General features: G+C 48.0%; 1 protein-coding gene across 1 annotated transcript in view; it reads right to left on the bottom strand.

Moving 5' to 3' along the window:
* LGR6 (leucine rich repeat containing G protein-coupled receptor 6) overlaps nucleotides 1–24,639 on the bottom strand; it is a 214,234-nt gene that overhangs the window by 23,989 nt on the left and 165,606 nt on the right. The window contains exons 7-13 of the mRNA XM_014609405.3: nucleotides 15,397–15,465; nucleotides 13,968–14,039; nucleotides 12,966–13,037; nucleotides 12,133–12,201; nucleotides 10,948–11,019; nucleotides 7,964–8,029; nucleotides 2,422–2,493 (exon numbers count right to left, since the gene is read on the bottom strand). Of these exons, the coding sequence (XP_014464891.3) occupies nucleotides 2,422–2,493; nucleotides 7,964–8,029; nucleotides 10,948–11,019; nucleotides 12,133–12,201; nucleotides 12,966–13,037; nucleotides 13,968–14,039; nucleotides 15,397–15,465 (492 nt within the window). The remainder of the gene's footprint in view (nucleotides 1–2,421; nucleotides 2,494–7,963; nucleotides 8,030–10,947; nucleotides 11,020–12,132; nucleotides 12,202–12,965; nucleotides 13,038–13,967; nucleotides 14,040–15,396; nucleotides 15,466–24,639) is intronic.

The following is a 24,639-nucleotide window of genomic DNA, read 5'->3' as shown; positions in this document are numbered from 1 at the left end:
CTCTGTACATATCCCTTGTACAGCCCCCTGAGGTCCCTTTGCCTTCCCATTCATTTTCTACTCCCCACCCCCTCTGTCCCACCTCAGTATGATGTCCCTTCTAAATCCCTCCCTTCTTCTTTCCTCTGTCTCCCAGCTTTTGGGACTCTAAGCCCAGCTTCCCAAAACCAGGTCCTGTCAGCTTAGATCAGGTTGTGAAACATGACCCATGGGCTAGATTTGAAGCTGTTTCATTCAGCTCACTGGGCTCCTAGAGGGGCCAGGAAGTTGAGGGCTGGGTGAGTGGGGATATGGGGCCTGTCATTGAATTCCCAGCTATGGAGCCACAATGGGCATGCATGTTGTTGGGGGGGGGGGGTGAGGGCAGCAACAGCTGCATGAATCCCCATGCCACCCTGTCACTAGGCCCAGATCCAGCATGCAAAGAGACCTATGGTCCTGATAAGGCCTGGGGATTCAAGTGAGCTTGATGCACCTGGGTTAGAGGGAAGTGTGACAATGGCATAGCTTCCCTCATTGGGCTTTTCAGCTAAGATCACCTATTCAGCCCTGAAGAAAGATCTTTCCCCATTTGGGTCTATTTTTGCAAGTTTAGATACTTTTGCATTAAGATGTCTAAACTCTTGAGCACTGTGCAGGTCTTGGCTTTCCCCTACAGTCAGAATAATAGGCTTTTGAGCCAAGCACTTTCCCCTTCTAGTGCACACGTGGTGAGGCGAGGTACTCAGCCTTGTGTCTGCATGGGCAGTTGGGGCCAGAGCCTGCATGCAAGTAAGGCAAATGTGCATGAGGGGATGCAACATGCATGTAGTTGTGTCCGTATGTGTGTCTGTGTGTGCTTAGTAGGTATTGCATATAGGATGTTCAAATTTATGACTTCTTAATGTGTGTAATTACTATGTATAGTGTGTAAAGTGTAGCTGGTGAGTGTCATCTGAAGCGTGTGTATTTTTTGGGGGGTGGGGTATACTTAGTGTGTGAATGGGATCAGTCAGTATGAATGGTTTGTAGTGTGTATAATGTTTGTATGCCTGGGTGTGGGCAGAGCATGTGGTTTGTAACATGTACATTTGTGGTTAATGTGTGATGTGTGTAATACATGTTCAGGGTCCATAGTTTCTGTGGTGGTGTGCATGTTTGCATGTAGGGGCTATGGGTGTTGGATGTGGTTAGGAGGTGAAACATGTATGCACTGTCTGTTGCAGATATGTTCAATGTGTATTCTCTGCACAGTGCTACAGTTTAGTTCCATACAATGCCATTATCAGCATTATATAGGAAAATTTTGGAAATTTTTTCGGGTACCAGATCAAAATGGCCAGATCAGTTCCGAATCCTTTGAATCATTCAAAAACCTTATGTGGCCCTCCTACCAGCAAGTATCCTCCACGCTTCAGATACTTCCAAATCCTTTGGCAGACATCCTACTTGCAGGCCTAAGCCCGGAGATTTGGGGTTTGGATGCCCCTGAGTTTTGTTTGCCCTCAGCCATATGGGCACAGGAGCAAGCCAGGGAGGAGTCTCTCATTTCCATAAACTTGGCACGCAGCCGAGAGCTTCTCACCGGAAGCTGGTCAACGGGAAGCTAACTATGAGGCGCTTGTAGGAGTCCTGTCCGCATGCAGACAGGGATGCACCCTTCACTACATGGTGCCATTTTAACTGCATTTTGGCTTGGGTATCAAACCAGCAGTGTTCCCTCTAAGCTGTGCGCGTGCACAGCTGTGCACAATTAAAAAAGCATGCTGCGCAATAACTTTTTAATGCCGTGCACACAGTGGCGTACCGACCAGCGGGGTGGGGGGGAAGGCAGAGGTCCATGGCCCCCGGGCACCAGCCTGGGGGGGATGCTCAGTGCCGTAGCAAGGGGGCACCAATGCTCCCCCCCGGCCACTGCCGGCTTTGCATCCGGTGACTCCCCACCCGCCCCAACCTGACCACAGGCTGTTGCAGGAGCGGGGAGGGGCAGGCACACAGAGATACCCGCACACTCCCAGCCAGGATTGCTCACAAATCACTAAACCTTAGAGGGAACATTGCAGACCAGTGCAGTGACTACACTTGATCTTGGCCCACAAGAAGCCAATCGGCTTTATCCTTTAAAAAAAAAAAATGTTTTGTGTCCCAAGCCAAATCAGCCAAATCCATTCCAAATCTGTGAGTCATTCAAGAACCGTATGTGGCCTTACTACTGGCAAACATCCTCCACCCCTGCCTGGGGCTTCACATGCTTTCAAATCCTTTGGCTGGCATCCTACATGCAGGCCCAAGCCTGGAGGCTTGGGGTTTGTATGCTCCCAAGTTTTGCTTGTTCTCAGCCGTATGGCCTGCATCAATCTGGCAATGTGCCCAGGGCTCCCTTTTCCCCACAACAAAGATCCAAGCCATTCTCAGTGCCAACTGAGCCCAAACTATACTTACATGGAGCGCAGGGCCATTAACTGCCCAAAGGTGTCTGCTCTGATTTCACGGACCCTATTGTGCTGGAGGCCACTGAAAAGACAGAGAGGCTGGTGTGAGAGGTTCTTAAGGCAGTATTCTTACTCTGCCGGGCTCCCTGTCCCCCCTGGCAGCAGAACAAAGTGCCGCCGCAGCGGAAGTCGCTGCCATTAGAGCTCATAAAACCTGCTCTTATTTCAAGGGGTAAGTGGGTCAAGAAACAAAGCAACCTAATGCCAAGAGCCCTCTCTGTTTCTGCGTGCAACTTTGGGGCTCAGACAGTGTCCCCTTTCACACCCTCGCTGCACTGCAAAGCTTTATTTGTCTGGGACAGTAAAAGGCTCCAATGTTCCCCAGCCCTTCTGGGTAGCTGCCTCCCTTCTATGCTGCACCTCTCTCCAGAGCATGGGAGTGCTCCACTACACTGCAAGGTCTCCGGTCTTGGAGTCAGGAATGGCCCTCTACTAGAAGCAGGGGCCGTGACTGCCACTTGCACGAAAGGTGTGAGAAAGAGTGCAAGGAGCAGGCAGAGCCCACAATTGCTGGGGAGAGGCAGCAGCATTTCTATTCAGGCAGAGCTGAGAGAGTCAATTGACCTCATGGCTTTTTATCAGCTCCCTAATCCCTGCTAATCTCTCTCTATTCCACAAGTGTTAATGACCGCCTCTCCTTTTTAATGGGATGGATGTGCCACTATGCATAGATTCATAGAAGTTAGGGGCTGGAAGGGACCTCAGAGGTCATCAGGTCCAGCCTCCCTGCTCCAGGCAGGAAAGACTGCTGAGGTCAGGTGACCTCAGCAAGGTGAGCGTCCTGTCATCTTTTGAAGATCCCCAGGGAAGGCGACTGTGCCACCTCTGGCAGTGGGGGAGTCTATTCCAGGCTCTGGACACATGAACTGTAAAGAAGTTTTTCCTACTGTCTAATCTGAACTGATGCTCTATTAGTTTATGATTATTATTCCTAGTCTTCCCCCAAGTTACCTTGGTGAACAGGTGTTCTAGCCCCTGATATTCACCCCTTATATACTTAAAGGCTGCCACCAAGTCTCCTCCGAGTCTTCTCTTCTCCAGGCTGAACAGTCCCTTGTCCCTCAGCCTCTCCTCGTATAGTCTGTTCTCCAGACCTCTAAACATTCATGTGGCCCTCCTTTGGACTCCTTCCAGCTTCTCCACATCCCTCTTGAACTACAGTACCCAGACTGGACACAGTACTCCAGCTGTGGCCTCACCAATGCTGGCTAGAGCAGGAGGATAACATCCTTAGTTTTGATTGTGATGCATTGGTTGATGCATGCCAGAGTGTCGTTCAGTTTGCTGGCTCTAGCATCACACTGGTGGCTCATGTTCATTTTATGGTCAGTCATGACCCCCCAGGTCTCCTTCGGTTGTGGTGCTGATTAATGTAGCAGCACTTTACATTTCTCAGTGTTAAACATCATCAAGTTTAGATCCGCCCATTTTACAAGCCTGTCCAGGTCAGCCTGTATCCTCAACCTGTCTTTTAGTGTGACCGCACTTCCCCATAACTTGGTGTCATCCTCAAACTTTGCCAGTACGCTTTCCACACCCGTGTCCAAATCATTGATGAATATGTTGAAAAGCACATATGGTCAGAATACTGAGCCTTGGGGGACACCCCTGGTCACCTTTCACCATGTCTGTTCGGTTCTGTTAACACTGTCTGGGTCTGACCTTGGAGCCAGTTTCCTAGCCACCAGGCTGTTAAGTTGTTGAGGTTGCAACCTGCCAATTTTACCATTAGGACATCATGGGAAACCAAGTCAAAGGCCTTTTTGAAATCCAAGTATATGATGTTGACCTCATCTCCCTTATCCAGGTGATGAGTTTCCTGATCATAGAAGGAGATGAGAGCGGTCAGGCATGACCTGTCTGCAACAAAGCCATGTTGGCTGTCATTTAGAATAATGCCTTCTGTTAGCCTATCAGTAACGGATTCTTTGATAAGTTTTTCCAGGGACTGAAGTCAAACTGGTCAGTCTATAATTCCCTGGGTCTACCTTCCTTCCTTTTTTTGAAGATAGGCACCACATTGGCCCTCTTTCAGTCTTCTGGGACCTCACCCGAGTACCATGAGTCCTCGAATAGCTTTGTCATCAGTCATGTGATGACGTCAGCCAGTTCTTTCAGCAGCCTTGGGTGCAGTTTATCGGGACCTGCTGACTTGTAGATATGCAGCCTCTCTAGGTATTTCCTCATAAGATCTTCACTGATAGGTGGGTGATCACCCCCACCGTGTCCATCCAGCTTGCTCTCTGGTACATTAATGTCCTTTGTCTGGTGGAATATCAATACAAAATATTCATTTGGGAGTTCGGTCTTCTCCTGAGTGTCGGTTGTCAGCTGTCCCATTGCATTCTTCAGAGGTCCTATATTTCCTTTTATTTTTTTTTCTGTTTTCTACATATCTAAAGAAGGAATTTTTATTGTCTTTGATTTCTGTTGCCAGTTTGTATTTGGTTTCTGCCTTAGCTTTTCTAATCCAATCCCTACAGGTGTGGGCCATACTGTGTACTGCTCCTTGAGGGTAATTCCCAGCTGCCATCTTTTATAGGCTTCTCTTTTGTTTTCAGGAGAGCCAGAGGGGTCTCCCAGCCTTTTCGCTACCTTTCTTACCTTATTCAAACTATCCTTTCTGTAGTTTTGCTGTCTGTTAACTGTTCCTGATAATCTCTGTTTAATTTCACAGCAATTTTCTTTTTTTTTAGCTCTAGCTGAAAACATTAACTTGTATAGAAATGACTGATAGTGAAGTTAGTATTAGAGGTCCTGCCAAAAAGTGCAAGAAGGCTAGAACTCATTTTTATGGCTCCAAGTAAGAGAAATGCATTTAACTATGATGCTTACAGGACAAATGACACTATCTTATGTCTATTTTTGCCCAGTTTGTTGTGTGTGTTTAGGTTTATATTTTTTCAGTTTAAGATCAAAGCAAAAACTAATGTAACGATTAGAATGTGCACCAATTTGCTAGATTATATAGTGCTACCCCCACCCCATTAGTAAAGCTTCTAGTTTCTTTTTAACTGGAGAAAAATGTGTTGTATTATATGTGATGGGGTGCAGATGATGTGGCACGTCACCTTGAAAATCCTAGATCTGCCTATGGCTAGAAACATAATGTATGTTAAACTTAAATTGGGGAGAACAGTTCCATGGCAAGTTGCTGAATTACTTGACTAAATCTGCAGCCATAGAACCAGAGGACACAGGGCAACTTCAGTGGGATGCAGATGTATAACTCCCTTTTGGCAATCCTAGCCTTCGATACCACAGTGATAAGTGACCTACTAACTAGGGCTGTGCAAGGCTTCAGACAGAACTTCGGATCCGGAGAAGCTTCGGATGCTTCGGGGTCAGAAGCAGCACATCCGGGTCGAAGCGCTGCCTTGTTCAGCTTCCCGAAGCGGTTCAGAGCCGCCTCGGAGATCCAGCCATAGGGTATAATGGGGAAACAATAAAATACCTATAACTTTGTTGTTTTTTGTCTGATTTGGATGAAGTTTTCAGGGATGGTAGACTCTGCAGAGAGGATGAAGCCTGCCAAGTTTCAAGAAGATCAGTGCAGAGGTTTGGAGGAAACGGCACCCCAAATTCTTGAAAACAAAACTCATCTTACATCTAGGCGTTACAACATAGTAGGATGAAAACTGCAGGGCTGGTAGCTCTTACTGAGGCCACAAAGCCTGCCAAGTTTCAAGAAGATCGGTGCAGGGGTTTGGGGGGAACTGCCCCTCAAGCTGCAGACAGGCAAAACTAGTGCCATGGGTGCTTGTGGGACCGACTGTCTGTCTTGGGGCGGGGAGGGGAGACACTGCTGCAGGCCTGGCTGCTCAGCTGCTGTGTTCCCAGTTACCGATCAATCACTCATGATTCACTCAGGGACCAGGGACTCAGGGCCCAGCTCAATACACAGGACCTAGCTACTACATAACGACTTAACCAGCATCAATTAGCACCTACAACACCAGGCTAAGAAGAGGGAAGAATCAATACAGACAATCAACTGCCCCAGGACAGACACAGTCTTGGCACGAGTTTTGTTCGCCAGCAGCTAGGGGTGCAGGGCCCCAGGACCCCCCTGCACCGATCTTCTTCACAGCTGGCAGGCGTCACACCAGGGGCCACCATCCCTACAGCTGTCATCCCGCTGCGCCTGAACACACGTAATGTCACCCATGGCACCAGTTTTGGTTGTCCGCAGCTTGAGAGGCATTTCCCCCCAAACCCCTGCACTGATCTTGAAACTTGGCAGGCTTTGTGGCTTCAGTAAGAGCTACCAGCCCTGCAGTTTTGACCCCCCTGTGGTATGACACAGAGCTGTGATGTAAGTTTGGCTTTCAAGAATTTGGGGAACAGTTCCTCCCAAACCCCTGCACCGATCTTCTTGAAACTTGGCAGGTTTCATGCTCTCAGCAGAGGCTACCGTCCCTGCAAGTTTCATCCAAATTGGACTAAAAAAACAACCCAATAAAGTTATAGAGATTTCATTGATTTCCCCATTATACCCTATGGCCAGATCTCTGAAGCGGCTCCAAAGCTTCAGAGCCACTTCGGCCCGATTGAGGCGGAAACCTGGTCCGGAGGTCCAGATTGGATTGCGGCCATCCAAAGCGGCTGCAGCCGAATCTGGATTGGATCGCTGCCGACTTGCACAGGCCTACTGTTCATGGCATAGCTACTGTAGCGCACGGCACAACATGAGCTAACTGCCTGAGCCCCTGCACCAATATTCTTGAAACTTGGCAAGTTTCATGCTCTCAGCATCGGCTACCATCCCTACAAATTTCATCCAAATCAGACAAGAAATAACAAAGTTATAGATATTTCATTGATTCCCCATTATACCCTATGGCTGGATCTCCGAGGCGGCTCCGAAGCTTTGGCTGGATCAAGGCGGAAACCTGGTTGGAGCTCCGGATCGGATCGTGGCCAGCCGAAGTGGCCAGATCCGAAGCTGGATCGGATCGTTGCCGACTCGCACAGGCCTACTACTAACACTACAGGACAGATGACAACGGGGACTGTCCAGAACTAAACTCCATGTTAGGTTAAAGTAACATCAGTGCAGTCCAGTCCAGTCCTTCCTTTTACGGCAGGACTCTCAAGTAGACGCTCTCAGGTTTAAGCCTTTTGTTTTGTCACAGTGGTGTCCTGGTTCATTACTGGGATTCCTAAACACTACTAGAATACAAATACTAAATGAGAATCATTAATAAGTCCCATCTTCTGGAAAAGACTCGGCTCCACGTCGAGCCTCTTGCACTCACTTCACAGGTCCTGCATCCAGTGTGAATGAAATGAACTTTTAACCCCCCTCTCCCCATAATTCCTATTCCATTCAAGTTCCAGCAAAGGGCCTGGCTGCATTTTTATGTCCTAGGAACTGGATCTCCCATTGCTTGTTCAATCCCTTGGGGTACCTTGGAGCCAAGATCATTTCTGTCACCAAGCGCGCCCCCAACTTCAAACCAAGCCTTGAGTGAGGGAATGTCTTTACTCACATTTCTTCTAGCTGCTGACACCTGTGGAAACTGGGCAGCTCTTCTATTTGGTTGTGAGAGAGTTCACTGTTGGGGAAGGCACATGACAGAAATGTCAGGAGATTAAATACATAGCTAGCTCTCTTGGGAAGGAGATAGCGCTGGGGAGGGGAGCAGCCTGACCTTAGGCCATGCAGCTGGGGAACGTGGGATACCCCAGGGAAGAAGAATATCCGTTCAGTACACACCTGACACTTGGCACCAACTTCCTCATTCATTTCCTTACAGAGTGATTTCCTTGTATTAGTCATGGAGTGCTCAGGATTTCACCTGCTTATCTGGCCTCAGTGCAGCTCTGTCCATCATAGGTGACAAACCCTGCTCCTGCTACAACTAGGATCTCCTTTTTTAGGGTCAGGATCACAAAGCCCGCTCCATCCAGCCCCTGCCTTAGCACCAGAGACAGCTGCAAAATCTGCTAGTGCTTCCTTGCCTACATCAAGCCTTGTGTCTGCATACGCAGACCAGTTATGCATGTCAAGGCTCCCCTCCAGGACCTGTATGTGGATTTGCAGCCCTCAGGAGCAAACCAGTTTCTGATGCCTGGGGAGGTTTTAGTGCAGCCATGTGCCTGTCCTTCTTCCCAGGACTGCACTTGTCAATCTGCACCACCAGTCTGATTTCTCTTGCTTGCCCACCTCTGGCACTCTCCTAGCTTCCTCCCCAGGTCGAGGGCAGGGTACACTGGGAACTGATATGGGCTGTCTCTACTTGTGGGGACATCTCCCACATATGGAGATGTTGTTCAAAAAATGACTGCTTGAAGCCCTTGATCTTTCATCTGCAGCCTGCCCTGAGCTGAGCAGTGTTTCTCGCCACTGCCAAACCCCCAGGAGCATCCTTACTACTTATTCTTTATACTTCTCTGATACCTTCTATATGAGGATCTTAAAGCACCTAAATAGGGTGTGTAGTTAATATCTGTAGGCATGTACAGGTGAAGAAACCAGGGCACAGGCAAGTTATGTGACTTGTCCAAGGACAAATAGTCAGTGGCAGAGCCCAAGACTCCTTCTGCCTAGAGGACATGATTCCCAGCTCACCTACAGGCTTCCTGTGTGATCTTAAAGAAGACTTTTAACTGTTCTCTGCCTTGGACCCTGAGGTGTGAAACAAGATAACAGCCCTTCCCTGCCTGCTAGGATAAGGGTGTTGAGGATAAACACCACGAAGATATGGAGATGTCCCCAGGCAGATGGCCTTACACAGTGAACTGGGCCTAAAAGCCTAACACTGAGTGCAGGAGCTTGGGAAGGACTGAATTCCTGCTGCATCACAGCAGATATAGTCCAGTCAGAGATCTTTGCCCATTGATGAGAATGGGAAGATGAGCCCTTGGCACCCCAGTTCCTGTAAGGCCCCTTGGCAGGATGCTCCCATCCACAGTCTGCTGCTGACATTCTTCAGTTTTCACTTTTTTTGCCCAGAAGCTCTGTGGGGGCAGGGATAGGAGGAGGGAGACATGTCCCAACAAGCTGTCATGGCAAACATGTTTGACAAAAGGAAAGGTTGAGGCACTCCCCTCTCTCATTGATCTTGGCATCACTCTGTTGATACTAGTGGAGTCCTGATTTACACCAGGATTAGTAATTGGGCGGGAGGGGGTCCAGGCCCAAGAGACTTGTTCACACTAGGGTGAGTGAGAGAGAAATTAGGCCCGCTGTAAACCAAGGGGACCCCCTAATAGCCATTGCTGGGTTGTAGGTGCACAACAGAATCTCCCTTCCCCATAACTTGTGCTTGATGGATCCTGGGGAGAGGGGTTGGCTCTGGCCTTGTATGGGGGCAATCCCTTGTGCAAGACCTCTCTGTCCTGCACGTGGTGTGACATTCACACCTGTATAAAACTGCCATTCTGCCTTGGCAGTACCCTTCTACTCTTGCTGTCCAGTGGGGTGAATGATGCATAAAAGTACAGAGTGGGGAGACAGGAAGCTCACACATGTGTATCAGCTCTTGCCTCTGAGACTAGTGGTGGCTCCTGTGGGGGGGGGGATGTTAATCAAAGACCAGGGCAGCTGTGATTGTGATGAGAACTGCCTGGGTAGTTAGTATTCTGCATGAGAGAATTGCAGAATCATAGAAAAGTAGTGCTAGAAGGGACCTCAGGAAGTCACCTAGTCCATCACCCTACTCCAGACAGGATCATCCCTGTTTAAACCATCCCATACAAGTCCATCTAACCTGATCCTAAAACTGCACAATCCACCCTGTCACACAACCACAAGGCACATTGCACAAAGTGCCAAGAACACCCTAAACCAGGGGCGGGCAAAATGCGGCCTGGGGGCTGGATGCAGCCCACCAGGCCATTCTAACTGGCCTGCGGGGCCCGTAAAACATTTGGAAAATTAATATTTATCTGCCCCTGGCTGCCTATCTTGTGGCCCTCAATGGCTTGCCAAAACTCAGTAAGCAGCCCTTCACCCAAAATAATTGCCCACCGCTGCCCTAAACTATCACAGGTAAAGTAGGGGGACAAAGGGACGGTCAATGCCCTGCTGCTGCAAGGTTGTTAATGTGCATTTGAAAGACCCAAGGAAGAAGATCACACTCCAACTAAAAAGGAAGGCAAACTCTGCCCACCCCACCCCCTCCTCAATGCTGACCTGACCAGCAAGAACTTCACACATCACACTCCTCTTTCTGTCATCCTGTCTCCTCCATAAACTTATCCCAGTCCCTTTTAATCTTCTTTTGTAACTGAGCTGGTTGTGGTGCTCTGGTTTGTTCTCTGGCAGCTGAGCATTGTCCTTCCCAGTATGCACCTGAAACAGCTGGGACAAGTGTGCTGGGCTGCTACAGGCCACTTGTCCCAGCATGAGAGAGAGAGAGCTGCCTGTGTGCCCAGGACCCTGGGAAGGGTCCAGCCAGGACCCTGGGCACTCTCATGCATGCCACCTCTCCAAGGACGAAGCAGGATGAGGGGAGCATTTGTTACTCACAGGACTCGGAGGCTGGGTAGTTGCTGGCACATCGCTCTGGGAAGCAAATGGATCCCTGCCCGGGTCAAGGTCCTGGGAATGGAGACAAGAGATAATGGCTGGTATTACTGAGAAGAGGGCATGTAGAGAGCCTGTCACTGCCCCAGCCCTGTCTTCCAGTGCCAGGCAGGAGAGGACAGAGCAAGCACAAGAAGGAAAGCATCACAGAAACTGAAGGTGACTTGGCAAGAAGAAGGCAATGGCTGCTGGGTATTTGGAGAAGTGCGGTAGGAGGTGGCACGGGGGAGCAGGCAGTGGCACTGCCTTGTCATAGGCAAAGCTAGCATATGATCTTGGAGACTGTGCAAAAAGGAGGATAGTGCCACTGCACTGATAAAGACATCCCCAGTAACCTGGTTTTCCTGCCAGGAAGATGGCAAGGCTGGGAGAGCCTTAAGTGCTATTAGAGCTGCTATGAGGGACTACAGTGTCCTTCAGCAATTCCAAGAGGTTTCATAGAGTCAGCAGGGAGTTCACCAGTCCTCTCCTGTGACTGCAAGGGTCTTGGACTGAAGAGTCTGCCATGAGGTCCTGACCTCGCTGAATGTGCCAGCAGGCGAGCCGTGGCCAGCATGTTCCTGGGAAGGCTTGTCCTTGGGAATCGGGACTCCCAACTGCCCTAAGTAGGGTTGGGGGACGGGCAGGTGTTATGGTCAGAGCTGAGCCAAAGCAGTTATTGGAGGACTTGATCATAAGGTCAGTGAGCTCCAAACATGGCAGATTTTCTGCCTTTTGGGGTTTTTTTCTGCCCCCAAATTATGGCTTTCTAGGCAGCAACTGGCAGTGCAGCTCCCTGGCAATGAGGCAGCAGCATTGGCCCTGACTGTATGGAGGTGGAATATAATTTCTGAAGGTTCCTGCTGTAGGGGGGTTTCTAGGCCAAGTGGGTTGGGGGTGCCCATGAGACCTGATTAATGAGAGGGGAATAGAGAGCGCTCTGAGAGCACGGGGGCGGGCAGACAAGCTATTTGGAGCAGATGCAGAAGCAAAATGGTTTAGAGAGGAGCTCAGTGATATGCAGCAGAGCCTCACATGGCTTTAAGTCACTGCATAGCAGAGGAAACCTGGCCTTCACTGAGGCTCTTCACAAGCCTGGAACCCCTTAGAGAAGGAACGCACAAGGAACATGGTCACAGGCAAACTCACAAAATTTCTAGGCTGGTAGTTCCTTTAAGGTCTGGGAATTCTCTGATGTCTGTTGCTCCATTTAGGGACCTGGAGAGAAATAAGGACAAGCTCAGGGACAAGGTAGGAGATGTGGCCAGAGCAGCTGAAAGCAGCAAGGCCAGCTGCTGGAGCTTCTGAATCCACCTTCTCCCAAACACACTGACATCTAGCTTTGCCCTGTGCAGCCAGAGTGGCTCGATTATGGTGCAGACCGGGTTGAGTACCCCCTGGGGTCCAAGCCTGGAGCTGCTGCTCTTGTTAACATGCCACTGCAGGGAGGCAATCACAGTATAATACAATATTGTGGATCTGTTATATCATCCCTTTGCCCAAGAGGAAACATGCTTGCTTCAGTGGTCCTGTCAATAGTATTGCAACTGCTCAAATGGGCAGTGCTGCATAATGGTCCACGACTAGGCCCAAGAGATTCAGTTAGTCATTAGGTATTTGCAGCTCAGCTGGGGCCCTGGTGGGAAGCTTATCTACAGCAGGTAAGAATGGTATTTATCCAGTGAAACGAGAGGTATAGGCACTGGGAGCCTGACAGCCAGGTGATCAGTGAGAAGAGGGGCCCCTCTCAATAGCTGTCCTTTATTAAAGGGCATTTGCACCACGTGGCCTAAAGACATGGGGCTCATTTAGCATTGGTGGTCTGGGCTAGAAAAGCTGCACTGAGTTGCCCAGTGAGGGCACTGTCAAGTTCGCAAGAACGATGACAGCAGCGGCAGGAAGGAGGCACCTACTCTCTGCTGGCCCCCGGGGTTCCAGTGCAAGCTCGGTTACCTTTTTAAGGACCTGATCGATGAACTTACAGGGTGTGCAGCTTTGGCAAGAACTGGAAAGTGGACTGTCCAACAAACTGGATAGGATTGCCATAAAAATGTCTGCAAAGGAGACAAATAGCCAGCTTAGATTATCCTGTGCAGACTGGAGGAAATGCTATTATTAGTTGAAAGCACCTGGAGTGAAGAATGAGCTTCTCACTGCAGTGATGAGCCCATATGCTCCACATAATCCCTGCCTGCCCTCTAAGCCTACCCTTTGGCTGAGCTCTGGCAAATGGCAGCTGGAGCTCTGTAGTGCTGCTGCACCTGGAGAACCACCCTACAGCTGCTTTCTCTTCATTGTTAGTGCGGCAGCGACCTGTCACCCACTGGATCCACCACCAGAATCAGTATCTCCCCAAGCAAAACCCCAAACCAGCCAATCTGAACTTTTGCCACTCTGCCATTGTTCCCAAAAGCATCGTGGGAGAAGCAAAGGGAAGAACTGTTTGAAAACTCTACAAGCGGTCATGGTGGGAAGGGGGTGTGCTAGCCTAGCTGCCCCTTGTATTCTGTCCCTAGGCCTTTGTGCCCCACTGTTGGGGACAGATGACCATTGTCTCCTGAACTAGTGTGGTTCAGCTCTACCCAGCAGCCTCCCCGTGTGCACAGCTACTGCTGTCGCACACAAGTTGTAGGCAAAATTTCCAAGCAGCATTGTGAAAAAAATGTTTGGGAAGGATATAGCCAGGGCCTGGAGAAACCTCTCCATGACACCACAGCAAGGTCACTGCCATCCATTCATCTTCCTCTTCAATATCAAGGGCATTGGAGCTAGGGTTTAGGGGCACATGGCACAGGCTTGAGGAGAGGAAGGGAAAGGTCCAAGCCTTTATTGTACAGTAGGGTTCTTTCAGCCCATCCCCCAAGCATGAATTTCAGATTATGATCATAGGAAAAGATGATCATCAGGACACTCAGAAAATGACACAGTAGGCTCCTAGCTCCCTTGAATCTAATGAACTAGAAGATCATTTTCACAATTCTTACATGGTTTGGAGTAACGGGTTCCCAACAAATGCCTTCTCTGGAATAGCCTTGATGTTGTTGTTATGGAAACCCCTGGTGGAAGAGAAATCCTGGGACATTAATAGTTGGAAGGTAGGAAAGAAAACACTTTTAAAAATAGAAAGGCTTAGAAACTCAGAGGAGACAAGATTGAAGCCTCGCACTCTGTCTTGGCTGTAGTGTCATTGAAAGTGTATGAGAAGCATCAGCCAGACTCTTGCTGCATTCAGCAAGACACAGCGTCTGATACTGGGCCCCCTTACACTGAGGGGCATAGCCTTTTTTGCGTGAATAGCTCCTCTGAAGTCAGTAGGGTCACTCATGGATTGGGAGTTGATGGGATGCAGCTAAAGGGACCGGAACCCAGCATCCCACGAAAGGTACAGCCTCTTTTACAACACTGTACCCAGCTACGGACTGCAGTTGGTACTGGTGGTCTCATCGCTACATCTCTACGACTATTAACCAAGTTAGCAGTTTTTTCAGGCTATGCTTGGCTACTATCATTTTTAAGGGCTTTCCTTAGCATGTTTTGGCCAGGCCTGGGAAAAAAATTTCCACTTTTGTATAGTTTGTAACCTTCCAGTCTGATCTGCTCTATAATGGAGCCAGAAGTTTGTGATGAACCCAAAGCCCACCCTCTGTGTGATGGTGAATCCCTTGTATCCCATGGGGATCTGTTCCAGTAGTTAATTAGCCTCACTTTACAACCTGTGTTTTGCTTTTGGCTGTGAGGATCCTTCTAATAGTCTCTCTGTGCAGGAAATCCTTCCATCAGAAACTTTTGTCTCCAGTCCCTCTCTCTCAAATCTACTCAAAAAGCTGCCTCCTGTCCTGATGCTTACCCCCAACCTGTATCACAATGAATGAACAGAACAGTCCTAAGGTTCATAAATGACCAGAGAAACTACATGCAACTTCAAACTGGGCTTGATCCTATCTCAAAGCCCATCCCTGCTGCTTTCACCAGGAACAGTGCTGTGCCCTCATTGTTATAAACCTCAGCAGAACTTAGAGACTTTCACATTGACTTCAAAGGGCTTTAACTCTCACTGTTGGTCAGGCCTAGAAGGAGGGTGTGGCCAGACATCACCAGGGTACTGCAATGCTGGTAGCACATGCATGCCAGTGCCTTGTGGGTCTCATCCCTGCTACTTGGGGCAATATCCATTAATGCCCAATGCCCTGTGCAGTGTGGCATCACGACTGGAGCCACCCTTTCCATGCTAATGATGCCTGCAAGGTATATTGTGCTGGGTAGGACTATGCTGCTTATATTGCAGAGAGAATTTGGAGAAAGCAAACAATGACTTGGAATGGCTGCTTTTTCTCAATCAGCACATACACGGCTCTTTTTGTGCTATTCTCTTGCTGAAAATTCTTTTAAAATGAAATAACTAGAAAGCCTCACAGCTCCTGTAGTCGGCCCAAGGTCCTGATGGCCACAGGGAATTCCAAAAGCTCATTGTAGTTCAGGTCCCTGGAAGAGAGAGGGAGGGAAAAAGCAGTCATTAAAGATGCCATAGGAGCTTAGTGGAGCGTATCCGTGCTCTGAAGGGATGGAAATTTGGTTATTAAGCATCAGGGATGAGATTTTCCAACTGCACTCATTCAGCCACCAATGTCTGGAAACAACAAACCCTCACGTGTTCCTACCACGGGAATATTCCCTGCTAGGGGCACTGTCAGGCAGAGGCTGGTCCAAGCTCTGGCTGCTTTGAAGACGTTGCTGTCTGAAGTATTTTTCTTCCCATCCCCACAGTCTCCGGAGCTTGTCTGTGCTGGGACTGGTTTAGTACCTCTGGAACCTCCAAGACGCCCTCTCCTAGAGATTTGCTCCCACTCATGTCCTCCAGTGTCACATCTGGGCATGTTTACATACCACAAGGAACAAAGCAGCAGCTTCTATTTCATGAGCCCTGCATAGGAGCTATTCTCCTATTACCATCTCTGACCAGCTGCAGGGAGCAGGGAATTGCAAAGCAGAAGGCCTTCAACTGGGAATGCTCTGTCCCTTGGCCCTGCAGTTCAGCTGAGAGCAGAAAGCAAGACCATGTCAGCCCGTGGTGTCTACTATCGTGGGAAACAGTAGGCAAAGCAGGCTCCAAGGAACCTCCGCCTGGGCTCAAGCTTGAGACAGGAACTGGAAGTCATGAACCAAATTTGGGTTACTGACCCTGGTGCACATGAGGCTGTAAGGAGCTAGGAACAGGTGTCATTTACAGTAGTTTTATTTAACTTACACTCTTATGTTAGCTGCTTCTCTTGCTACCCACTTCTCACCCCATATCCCATGAGCATCATCCAACACTTCCTAGGCCTCAGGGCAATGGTTTCCGAGGTCGTGCAAGGGGTGAGGGTGGTTGCAGATGGTGGACGTGGGTGAGGATCTGGTACCATACTCTCAGTGGGGAAGGAATGGAGGGCAGGTCTCCCCAGTTCAGAAGCTAATCCAGCCCCTGTCAAGTCTCCCACTGACTTCAACATGCAGTTGTCCAAGGCCTTGAATGATTCTCATACACTCACTTGGACTCAGGTCTATGTCATATATTTCCTGATAACAGAGTCAATCTCAGTACCATTCCCTACTGATGCTACGGTTGAGTTAATTGTGTATGGAGAACAACAGGGCTCCAGCACTGGAGTTGCCTCATAAGAGGACTGGAGCAGACTCTGCCCCTGAAGAGGGGTGTCAGCCTCAGCAAGTCAGCTATGTTCCTGAAGATTTAATATGGTCAATACTCTTCCTGAAAAGTGCAGTGGTACAATCCACCTTGTTCTACCATCCCTCACTGGCCTTGGTAGCAGGAGGCTACTTTGCAGGCAGCATATTGCATGACGAGGTTGGAATATCATGTGTTTCCTTTCTACTTGCATGCAACTTAGTGGGTTTTAAGCAGTAAATACTTTGGAACATTAGTTTAATTACTGTCTCCTGCAGATTACTGTATAATTACACTTAATGGATTTCCAAGCAATTACTAACTAACCTGGATTGTGGTTTACAGGACAGAAATAACTCTGCTGTTACATAGCAATGAGATGGTATTTGCTGCCTAATTACCTCGTAACCCTCATCCTCTGGGACCACGCATTGTAATTACATGCGAGTCTCCCTAAGTCCTGCTCTTACATGGTAATTACCCTGCAACTCTTCCTCGGCCACGCCTCAACATGGTAGCTAACCAGTAGCTCTCCCCTAGCCCTGCCCCTACCTGGTAATTACTCTGGAATGTGAAATCTTCCCCCAGCTATGGTGGTGGGATGGCATGTGTTTTGTAGCAGTGACATCTCAGATTAGAGAATTCAGCGTTCTGGGAAAGGTTGAAATATCCTTACAGTTTCCTAATGTGGGTGAGCAGCCGCCCTGCCCTGGGCCCCTCTCCTATACTGCTGAATGAACCCAAATCCCAGGGTCAGGATCTTACCTGCTGCTTTCCTGCCACAGTTGCAAGTCTGTCCTTGGGCGTGCGTGATGGAATGGCCACACTTGGTATTCTCTAATTGTTAAGCAAGGCACAAATGAAGTCTCCTGCTCACATCTGACCTAAGTCTGTTGTCATGAGGGAGCCCCCTTGCTCATTAAGAATGGTTTGGCTTAACACATTAAAGCGTGTGCTAATGTCATAGGTCATAGTTTCCCCATCTTTACTCTCAGAGCTATTCAAATAATCTATCTATGAATAAGCCAGATAACTCTGTAGCAGCTGTTCATGCTGCCCATCACTTGCAAGGACTGGAGTACTGGCTATTTGCCACTGCATTTCTTGGTCTCTGGTACCAGCCACTGCTCTTTGTCACAGAGGGCAGGATATGAGGTGATGCGTTTGAACTGCAGCAAAGCAGATCTAGATTCAATCTCAGGAAACACTTCCTTACCATAAAAGCAGTAGGACAAGCCCATGTAAGTTGTGGAACCTCCTTTATTGGAGGTTTTCAAGAAGAGTCTGGTTATTCACCTGTTTGGGGTCATGTGGGAACAGTGTATCTTGCATCTATGTAGGGGCTGGACTACATGACCCTTGCAGTCTCTCCCAACCCTATGATTATCTTCCCATTATATAGCTGGGTAACTGACACCCAGATTTATAAGGATATTTGAGTCATAGAGTCAATGGACCGGAAGGGACCTGTAAGGTCATCGGGTCCAGTCCCCTGCCATAGGCAGGAGGTTAAAGACCTCAAACAAGCTCATCAAGGTGCTTATCCAGCCTCCTCTTGACCACTTCCAAGGATGGTGACTGCACCATCTCTGCTGGGAGTGTGTTCCAGGTTCTAGTTACCCTTACGGAGAAGAAGTTCTTCTTTATGTTCAACCTAAATCTTCCCTCTATTAGTTTGTGACCATTGGTCCTCATCCTCCCAAGGGTTGCCTTCCTGAAGAGATGCTCCCCCAGATCCTGGTGTTCTCCCTGACATATTTGTAGGCGACTATCAAGTCACCTTGCAGCCTCCTCTTACCCAGACTGAACAAGTCCAGCTCCCAGAGTCTGTCTTCATAGGGCCTGCCCTCCAAGCCCCTAATCATGCAAGTGGCCCTTCTCTGCACCCTCTTGAGTTTAATCACGTCCTTCTTGAAGTGCGGTGCCCAAAAATTGGCACAGTACTCCAGTTGCGACCTCAACAATGCTGAGTAGAGAGGAAGAAGCACCTTGTTGGATCTGTTTGGCAACACATCGGCTGATGCATGAGGGCCCGGCACTTCTCCCTGTTGAACCTCATCTGATTCTGATCAGCCCATAGGACCAGTCTGTCAAGGTCATCCTGGATCTTTACCCTCTCCTCAGATGTGTCTGCATTTCCCCACAGCTTGGTGTCATCTACAGACTTAATCACAGAGCTTTCTACCCCCTCATCCAAGTCATTAATAAATATGTTAAAAAGCACTGGTCCAAGCACCGATCCCTGTGGGACACCAGTGGAGACAGTCCTCCAGGATGAGGCCATCCCATCGATTACAGCTCTGTGCGACTAGCCCCTAAGCCAGTTATCCACCCACCTCACTGTAGGCTGGTCCAGGCCAGTACCCTCCAGTTTGACAGAGACAATTTCATGGGAGACAGAATCAAAGGGCATTTAAGTAAATGATGTCTACCTCATGACCCTTGTCCAGCTGGTTAGTTACCTGGTCATAAAAGGACACCAGATTTGTCAGGCACGATCTACCCTCCACAGAGCCATGCTGGTTGTTTCTTAATACCCTGCCATTTACAAGCTTGCGGTTGATGGCCTCTTTAACAATTTTTTTTTAAGTTTTTCAAAGGACAGAAGTCAAACTGACCGGTCTGTAGTTTGCAGGGTCATCCCTCCTCCCTTTCTTAAAGATGGGCACCACGTTGGCCCTCTTCCAGTCATCCGGGACCACCCCAAGTTCCACGACTTTTTGAATATCTTCACCAAGGGCCCTACTATGAGTTAAGCCAGTTCTTTCAGGACTCTTGGTTGTAGGTCATCTGGCCCAGTGGACTTGAAAACGTCCAGTTGTTCTAAGAGGACCCTCACCTGTTTGGGACTGATGTCATGTTGTTTATAGGCTTCCTTGTGCTTTCTGGGCCCCTGGACGGATGCACAGCTCGTAGTAGCCTTCTGGAATACCAATGTGAAGTACTCATTTAGGAACTCAGCCTTTTCATGGGGGTTAATTGTGGGCTGTCCCTCCATAGTCAGTAGAGGTCCCACAGTGGAGCTTTATTTTTTTCGTGCTCCCCATGTACCCATAGAAGTGTTTTTGTTGTCCTTTGTTTTGGATGCCAGCTTGATCTCCATGCCTCCCTTGGCTTTCCGCATCTCATACCTGCAGACCCTGTTTACATGAGTGAATTCTTCTCTGGCTGCTGAACTTTTTTTCCATTCATTATATGTGTCTTTTTTCTTTTTCAAAAGTTCTCTAATGTCCCTGTTGAGCCAAGCAGTCTCTTGGCTTCTTTCCTGCTCTTTGTGTGGGAATGACCTCATTTTGGGCAGTGAGAATTGCTCCCTTGAAGAGGCACCATTGGTCCTGAACTCGCACCATTGCTCCTGAACCATTTTGTTGCCTCGTGATGTATATAGGCCATCACTGAGATTTCCAAAAGCACCTAAGCCTCTAATTGCCTTTGAAATCATTGCACTAAACGGACTCCAATCAATTGAAGTTAGGAACATGGGTATTTTCAAAAATCCCACTAAGCACCTATCTGGAAATTAAGTGCCCATTACTTTTAACAATCTGGCCCTAGGTGGTTTGCCCAGGAGAACTGGTGGCAAGCAGAGAGTTGCACTTAAGTTTCTCAAATCCTAGGTTGGTGGCCAGACACTGAACCTTCCTCTGTCTCCTGCTTAAGCTGCAGGAAGGTAATGAGAAAGAGGGGGCAACTTCATGTACCTTATGTGATCAATTATGTAAAACAAGTAGAGCAAGCTCCCCTAGTATGTGACAGTCCAATGTCTAGACATCATTAAGTTGCTGCTAAAGTGGATGGAGACCCTAAATGCCAGCTAGACTTTTTCACGGCAGAAGAGTTGCATCTCTAAAGTACAAGTGGATGTGTTTGTGAACCATCCTTATTTGCAAAATCTTGCTCAATAAGAATCTAGCTTGATACACAAACTAACAGTACAGAGCTTAGATTCATAACCAATATTGTTGGCAAGGAATGATTAAACATGATCTAATATTGGCTCCCTCTGTTGTTTTGGAGATGTGTTTCTTTTCCAGTCTGTTCCTCTTCAGGTGGTTTAGTACAAAGGTTCTCTTTTCTTTCATCAGCAGATGAGCATTTGTTTGAATGTCAGCATGCATGCAATTATGTACAGGCATGGGTCTTCCTGAATGAATACATACCTATTCTTCCTAAAATAGGTACCATCTCCAAACTAACCCTCCCCCCTCCGCCCCATACATGGCAGATACAGAGGGTACTGTATTCAGCAGCTAACCCTGGATAGAAGAGCAGTCTCTAATCTCTGGCATGCACTGTGATCACTAGAAAGTGAAAGCACAACCAGGTGTAGTCTTGTTCCAGTCTATCAATAACCCCAGCCTGTCTGAGACAGATGTAGACGTTTCTAAGGGATAGTTGCTGATGATCCTTTTGCAATGCTTCCCAACCTTTGAGAACCTCTTCCCAACCTTTGAGAACCTCTTCCCAACCTTTGAGAACCTCTTCCCAACCTTTTTCCAGCCTCTTGCCTGGAAAATAAAACCAGGCACATTTCACTGCAGGTGCCCTATATGTTAAGGGCCTACCCCTCTCAATACATATGCCCTCCTGAGCCCCCCCGACTAATCCTTCATGGAGTGCCCCATGGGTTAGGAACCACCAAACTGAATTGAGCTTAGCTTCACTCATTCAGCGAGGCCAAAAACATTATGCATGGAGATATGCTCTCCTTTCCTGTGCTCTCTCCCTAAAATGAGCCGAGCCAGTTCCTCAAGTCCTTATTCAGGTGTAGTCCAAGCTTTATCTAAATACCCTCTTGGGAGTCTGGCCTGAGTATACACTGAAAAACTCTCTCCAGACTTATCCTTCCTGGAGAAGGTTTCTCATATGGTAAACCCTCAAGCTGCTATTGCAGAAGGCATACCTCTTTCCTGCTGAGAGCTTTGCTGGTATGAAGATGATGTACAAAAAAAGTATGACACAGGGATTTCTTCAGGTCCTGAAGAAGGATGCTTTGTGCCCAAAGGCTTACCCAACATCTCTGCTAACTATACAGTTGGTCCAATAAAAGATATCACACAAAATATTTGCATTTCATACATGTCCTGGACCATCATAAGCTCCCTCGAGAGGTGGTGCAATCACCTATCCTGGAAATCTTCAAGAGGAGACTGGACGTTCACCTTGCTGGGGTTACCTGACCCCCAGTTATCTTTCCTGCTTGGTGCAGGGGGCTGGACCTGATGATCTTCCAAGGTCCCTTTCGGCCTTGCAATCTATGAATCTATGAATCATGGCTACACAACACCCCGACCCCACTATAAAGAAAGTCTTAGTCACATCAGCAAGAGCACGGGACAAAATGAGCATGCACTTTCTCAGCTAAACAGGGCAGTGAAAACACACAGGAAAAGCTTCTGTGAATTCAGCAAAGCTTACTGAGCAAGGAAACAGCAAGAGATCCTTCTCCTGTGGTCACTGTGACATGGGCCATCCCAAGTGTAACCCCTTCACTTTTATTCCCAACATGATTTTGGCCTATCATGTCTATGCTATCTCAGTTTTTCTGTGACTGAGAGAACATCAGTTCCTGGCCTGGCTTGTCTTTGTTAAAAGAAAGACTAAAAAGATGTGGGTGAAATCTAGGCCCTATGGGAAATCAGTGTGGGGTTTGGCTATTCACTCCAGTACAGCCAAAATTTCACCTTTCATACTTTGAAGAGCCCCTTTCTGTGGGTGGGCAAGGGCAGCCAAAGAAACCACCCAGGGTTCACCACCCAGTTTTGCTGTTCAAGGAGGAACTGGTTGAAGAGAAAAGGATGCAGCACAAACCTCACAGCCTAGTGGGAGGGGTATGTCAAGGCAGCATTCACCTTTATCCCTTTCCAGCACTCATCTGCTCTGAAGTCCACATTTCACCTTTCTCCCACAAGCTGACTATGTTATATCATCCTTCCAGAGTGAGCTTCAGCTCATGACAACTTGTGCTATATCTATATCTATATATACTTTGGTTGGTCTGTAAGGTGCAAATCTACCCTGCCTTCAAGTTGGCTTCAGGCTAGCATGGCTAATTATGTATCTATCCTCCTAGAATAGCTGGGAGTTTTCACAGAGCTCTGCCACAACTTCACTCCCAGCCAAAGGGTGGCCTTTCAGTCTTCTGCAGTGTGCTGGGAGGATCCTTCAGCCAAATGCAAAGACTGGATCCTTTTCATTGCTCCACTGGCCCCTTTGTGTGACGTTAAGAGGCTAGTGGAGCAGCGACAAGCTTACCCAAATGTTTTAGAAACTGATGGATATTTCATTTAGTGAATCATCCACCCACCCTGATCTCAGGAGCTCGTATACCAGCATAAGAAGTGGTTTCTAGCTGATGGGCACAGAGAGAGAATGATTTTATCTAGATCAGGACCAGCAGTGACTCAAAACAAGAGTGCTGTATGCAAAACATTTCTGTGAAATCCCTTATGGCTACTTTCTCCTCTTTCAGTGCTTAAAACTGCTGCAAAAAGCATCACAAATAATTCTCTACCTTTTTTCTGTTTCACATCATGGTATTGTTTCCCACAGCTTTGGTCTCTATAGACATAGAAAAGGCTGCAAAAAGCCATGCCTGCCACCAGGTGGCAATATGCCCACCCCTCCTCTACTACAGCTGGGTGCTGCCATTGCCACCTCACTTGGCCGAAGTAGCTTCTCTTCTCAGGGAAGTAAAAGTGACTTTATGAACACCTCGGCCAATCCAGGTCTGAAGTCTGCCCCTGCACTGTCCCGTGCGTGAGCCATGGGTTCTCCGGTGCTAGCTGGGGGTGGACTTCTCACTGTAGCCACATCTGGGGAAGTGACATAATGCCAAGACTACTTGATGGAAAGATGCCAACCCACCATCACCAATCCTTCCTCAACAGCACAGTACCAGCATACCAGAGAAGGCTCACGAACCCATAGAAGAAATAAATGGGCCAAGCGTAAAGGAGAGTGTCTTCTCCACAGCTAAAGGCTTTGAAAAGCTGAACTGCCCAGCCAAGGACTGTAGGGAATGACATGTGAGTGAAATGGTTATAAAAATATCACTTTTCTTAGCTGTGCTCCAAGATACCAACTTCAAGCACCACAGTGGGACTGTCAAAGCAATCCTGTCTGGTCTTCTAGTTAAAACAAACACCTCTCAATGGTCACAGATGCAAAGTAAGATGTCTGGTGTCCTATTACTGTTGTCGCTATTTTTCCTGTTGTTGTTGTTGTGAGCCTATAGGTTCATATTTGGAAAATCTCAACTACCCTGATGTTTATTTAGAAATAAAAGTAAATTGACATCAAAGGAGCAGTTATTCCACGCTGTAACTGTCCAGATGATTTGAAGCTGACGACACACAGCCTGGAACTATTAATGACTTGAATTGGGCCAAAAAAAATGAGGAGGAAGAAAGATAGTCTCAGCTCAATTTTCTGCCTGTTAGAGGCTATTAGTGGTTCCACACAGGAAGCCAAAAAATATTATATGGAGCTATAAATTCTTCCATAAGCCACAAAACACCACAAATTTGCAGCTAATAAACCTGAAGATGCAAGAAGATTGGAAACTGAAGGTAGGATGTTTGCTGATTCTTCCAGTCCAAAAACGAACTCCTCTTGCTTTTTTGGGATGCTGTTGTAATTCTCCTGCATCTCTATTAGCAGACCAGGTTGCTTGGCTAGTATGTACCTAGCTGGCATCTAACCAGGCTGCAAATTAATGTAGTTACCACTGGTGCTGGTAGCAGTGGTTCTGATGGGCAAATCAAGCATCCCAGATTAAATGATTCACAGATTTAAAGCCAGAAGAAACTTTTATGACTGGCTGGTCTGACCATCCCATCCTGAACCTTGCCCAGGGGTTCCCACATGCAGCCCATAACTTATGGTTGGACTGAAGCAGAGTTTTCAGAAAGAGACACTCAGTCTGGATTTACTAATGAATATGACCAGGATGTCAGGAAGGGTGGCCATGCAAGGCAGGGGCTCTGCCC

This window comes from Alligator mississippiensis, chromosome 14 (assembly GCF_030867095.1).
Source record: "Alligator mississippiensis isolate rAllMis1 chromosome 14, rAllMis1, whole genome shotgun sequence".
NCBI classification, from domain to species: Eukaryota; Metazoa; Chordata; order Crocodylia; family Alligatoridae; genus Alligator; species Alligator mississippiensis.
Note: the sequence above shows the minus strand (reverse complement) of the source record. Positions and strands in the feature narration are given on the sequence as shown.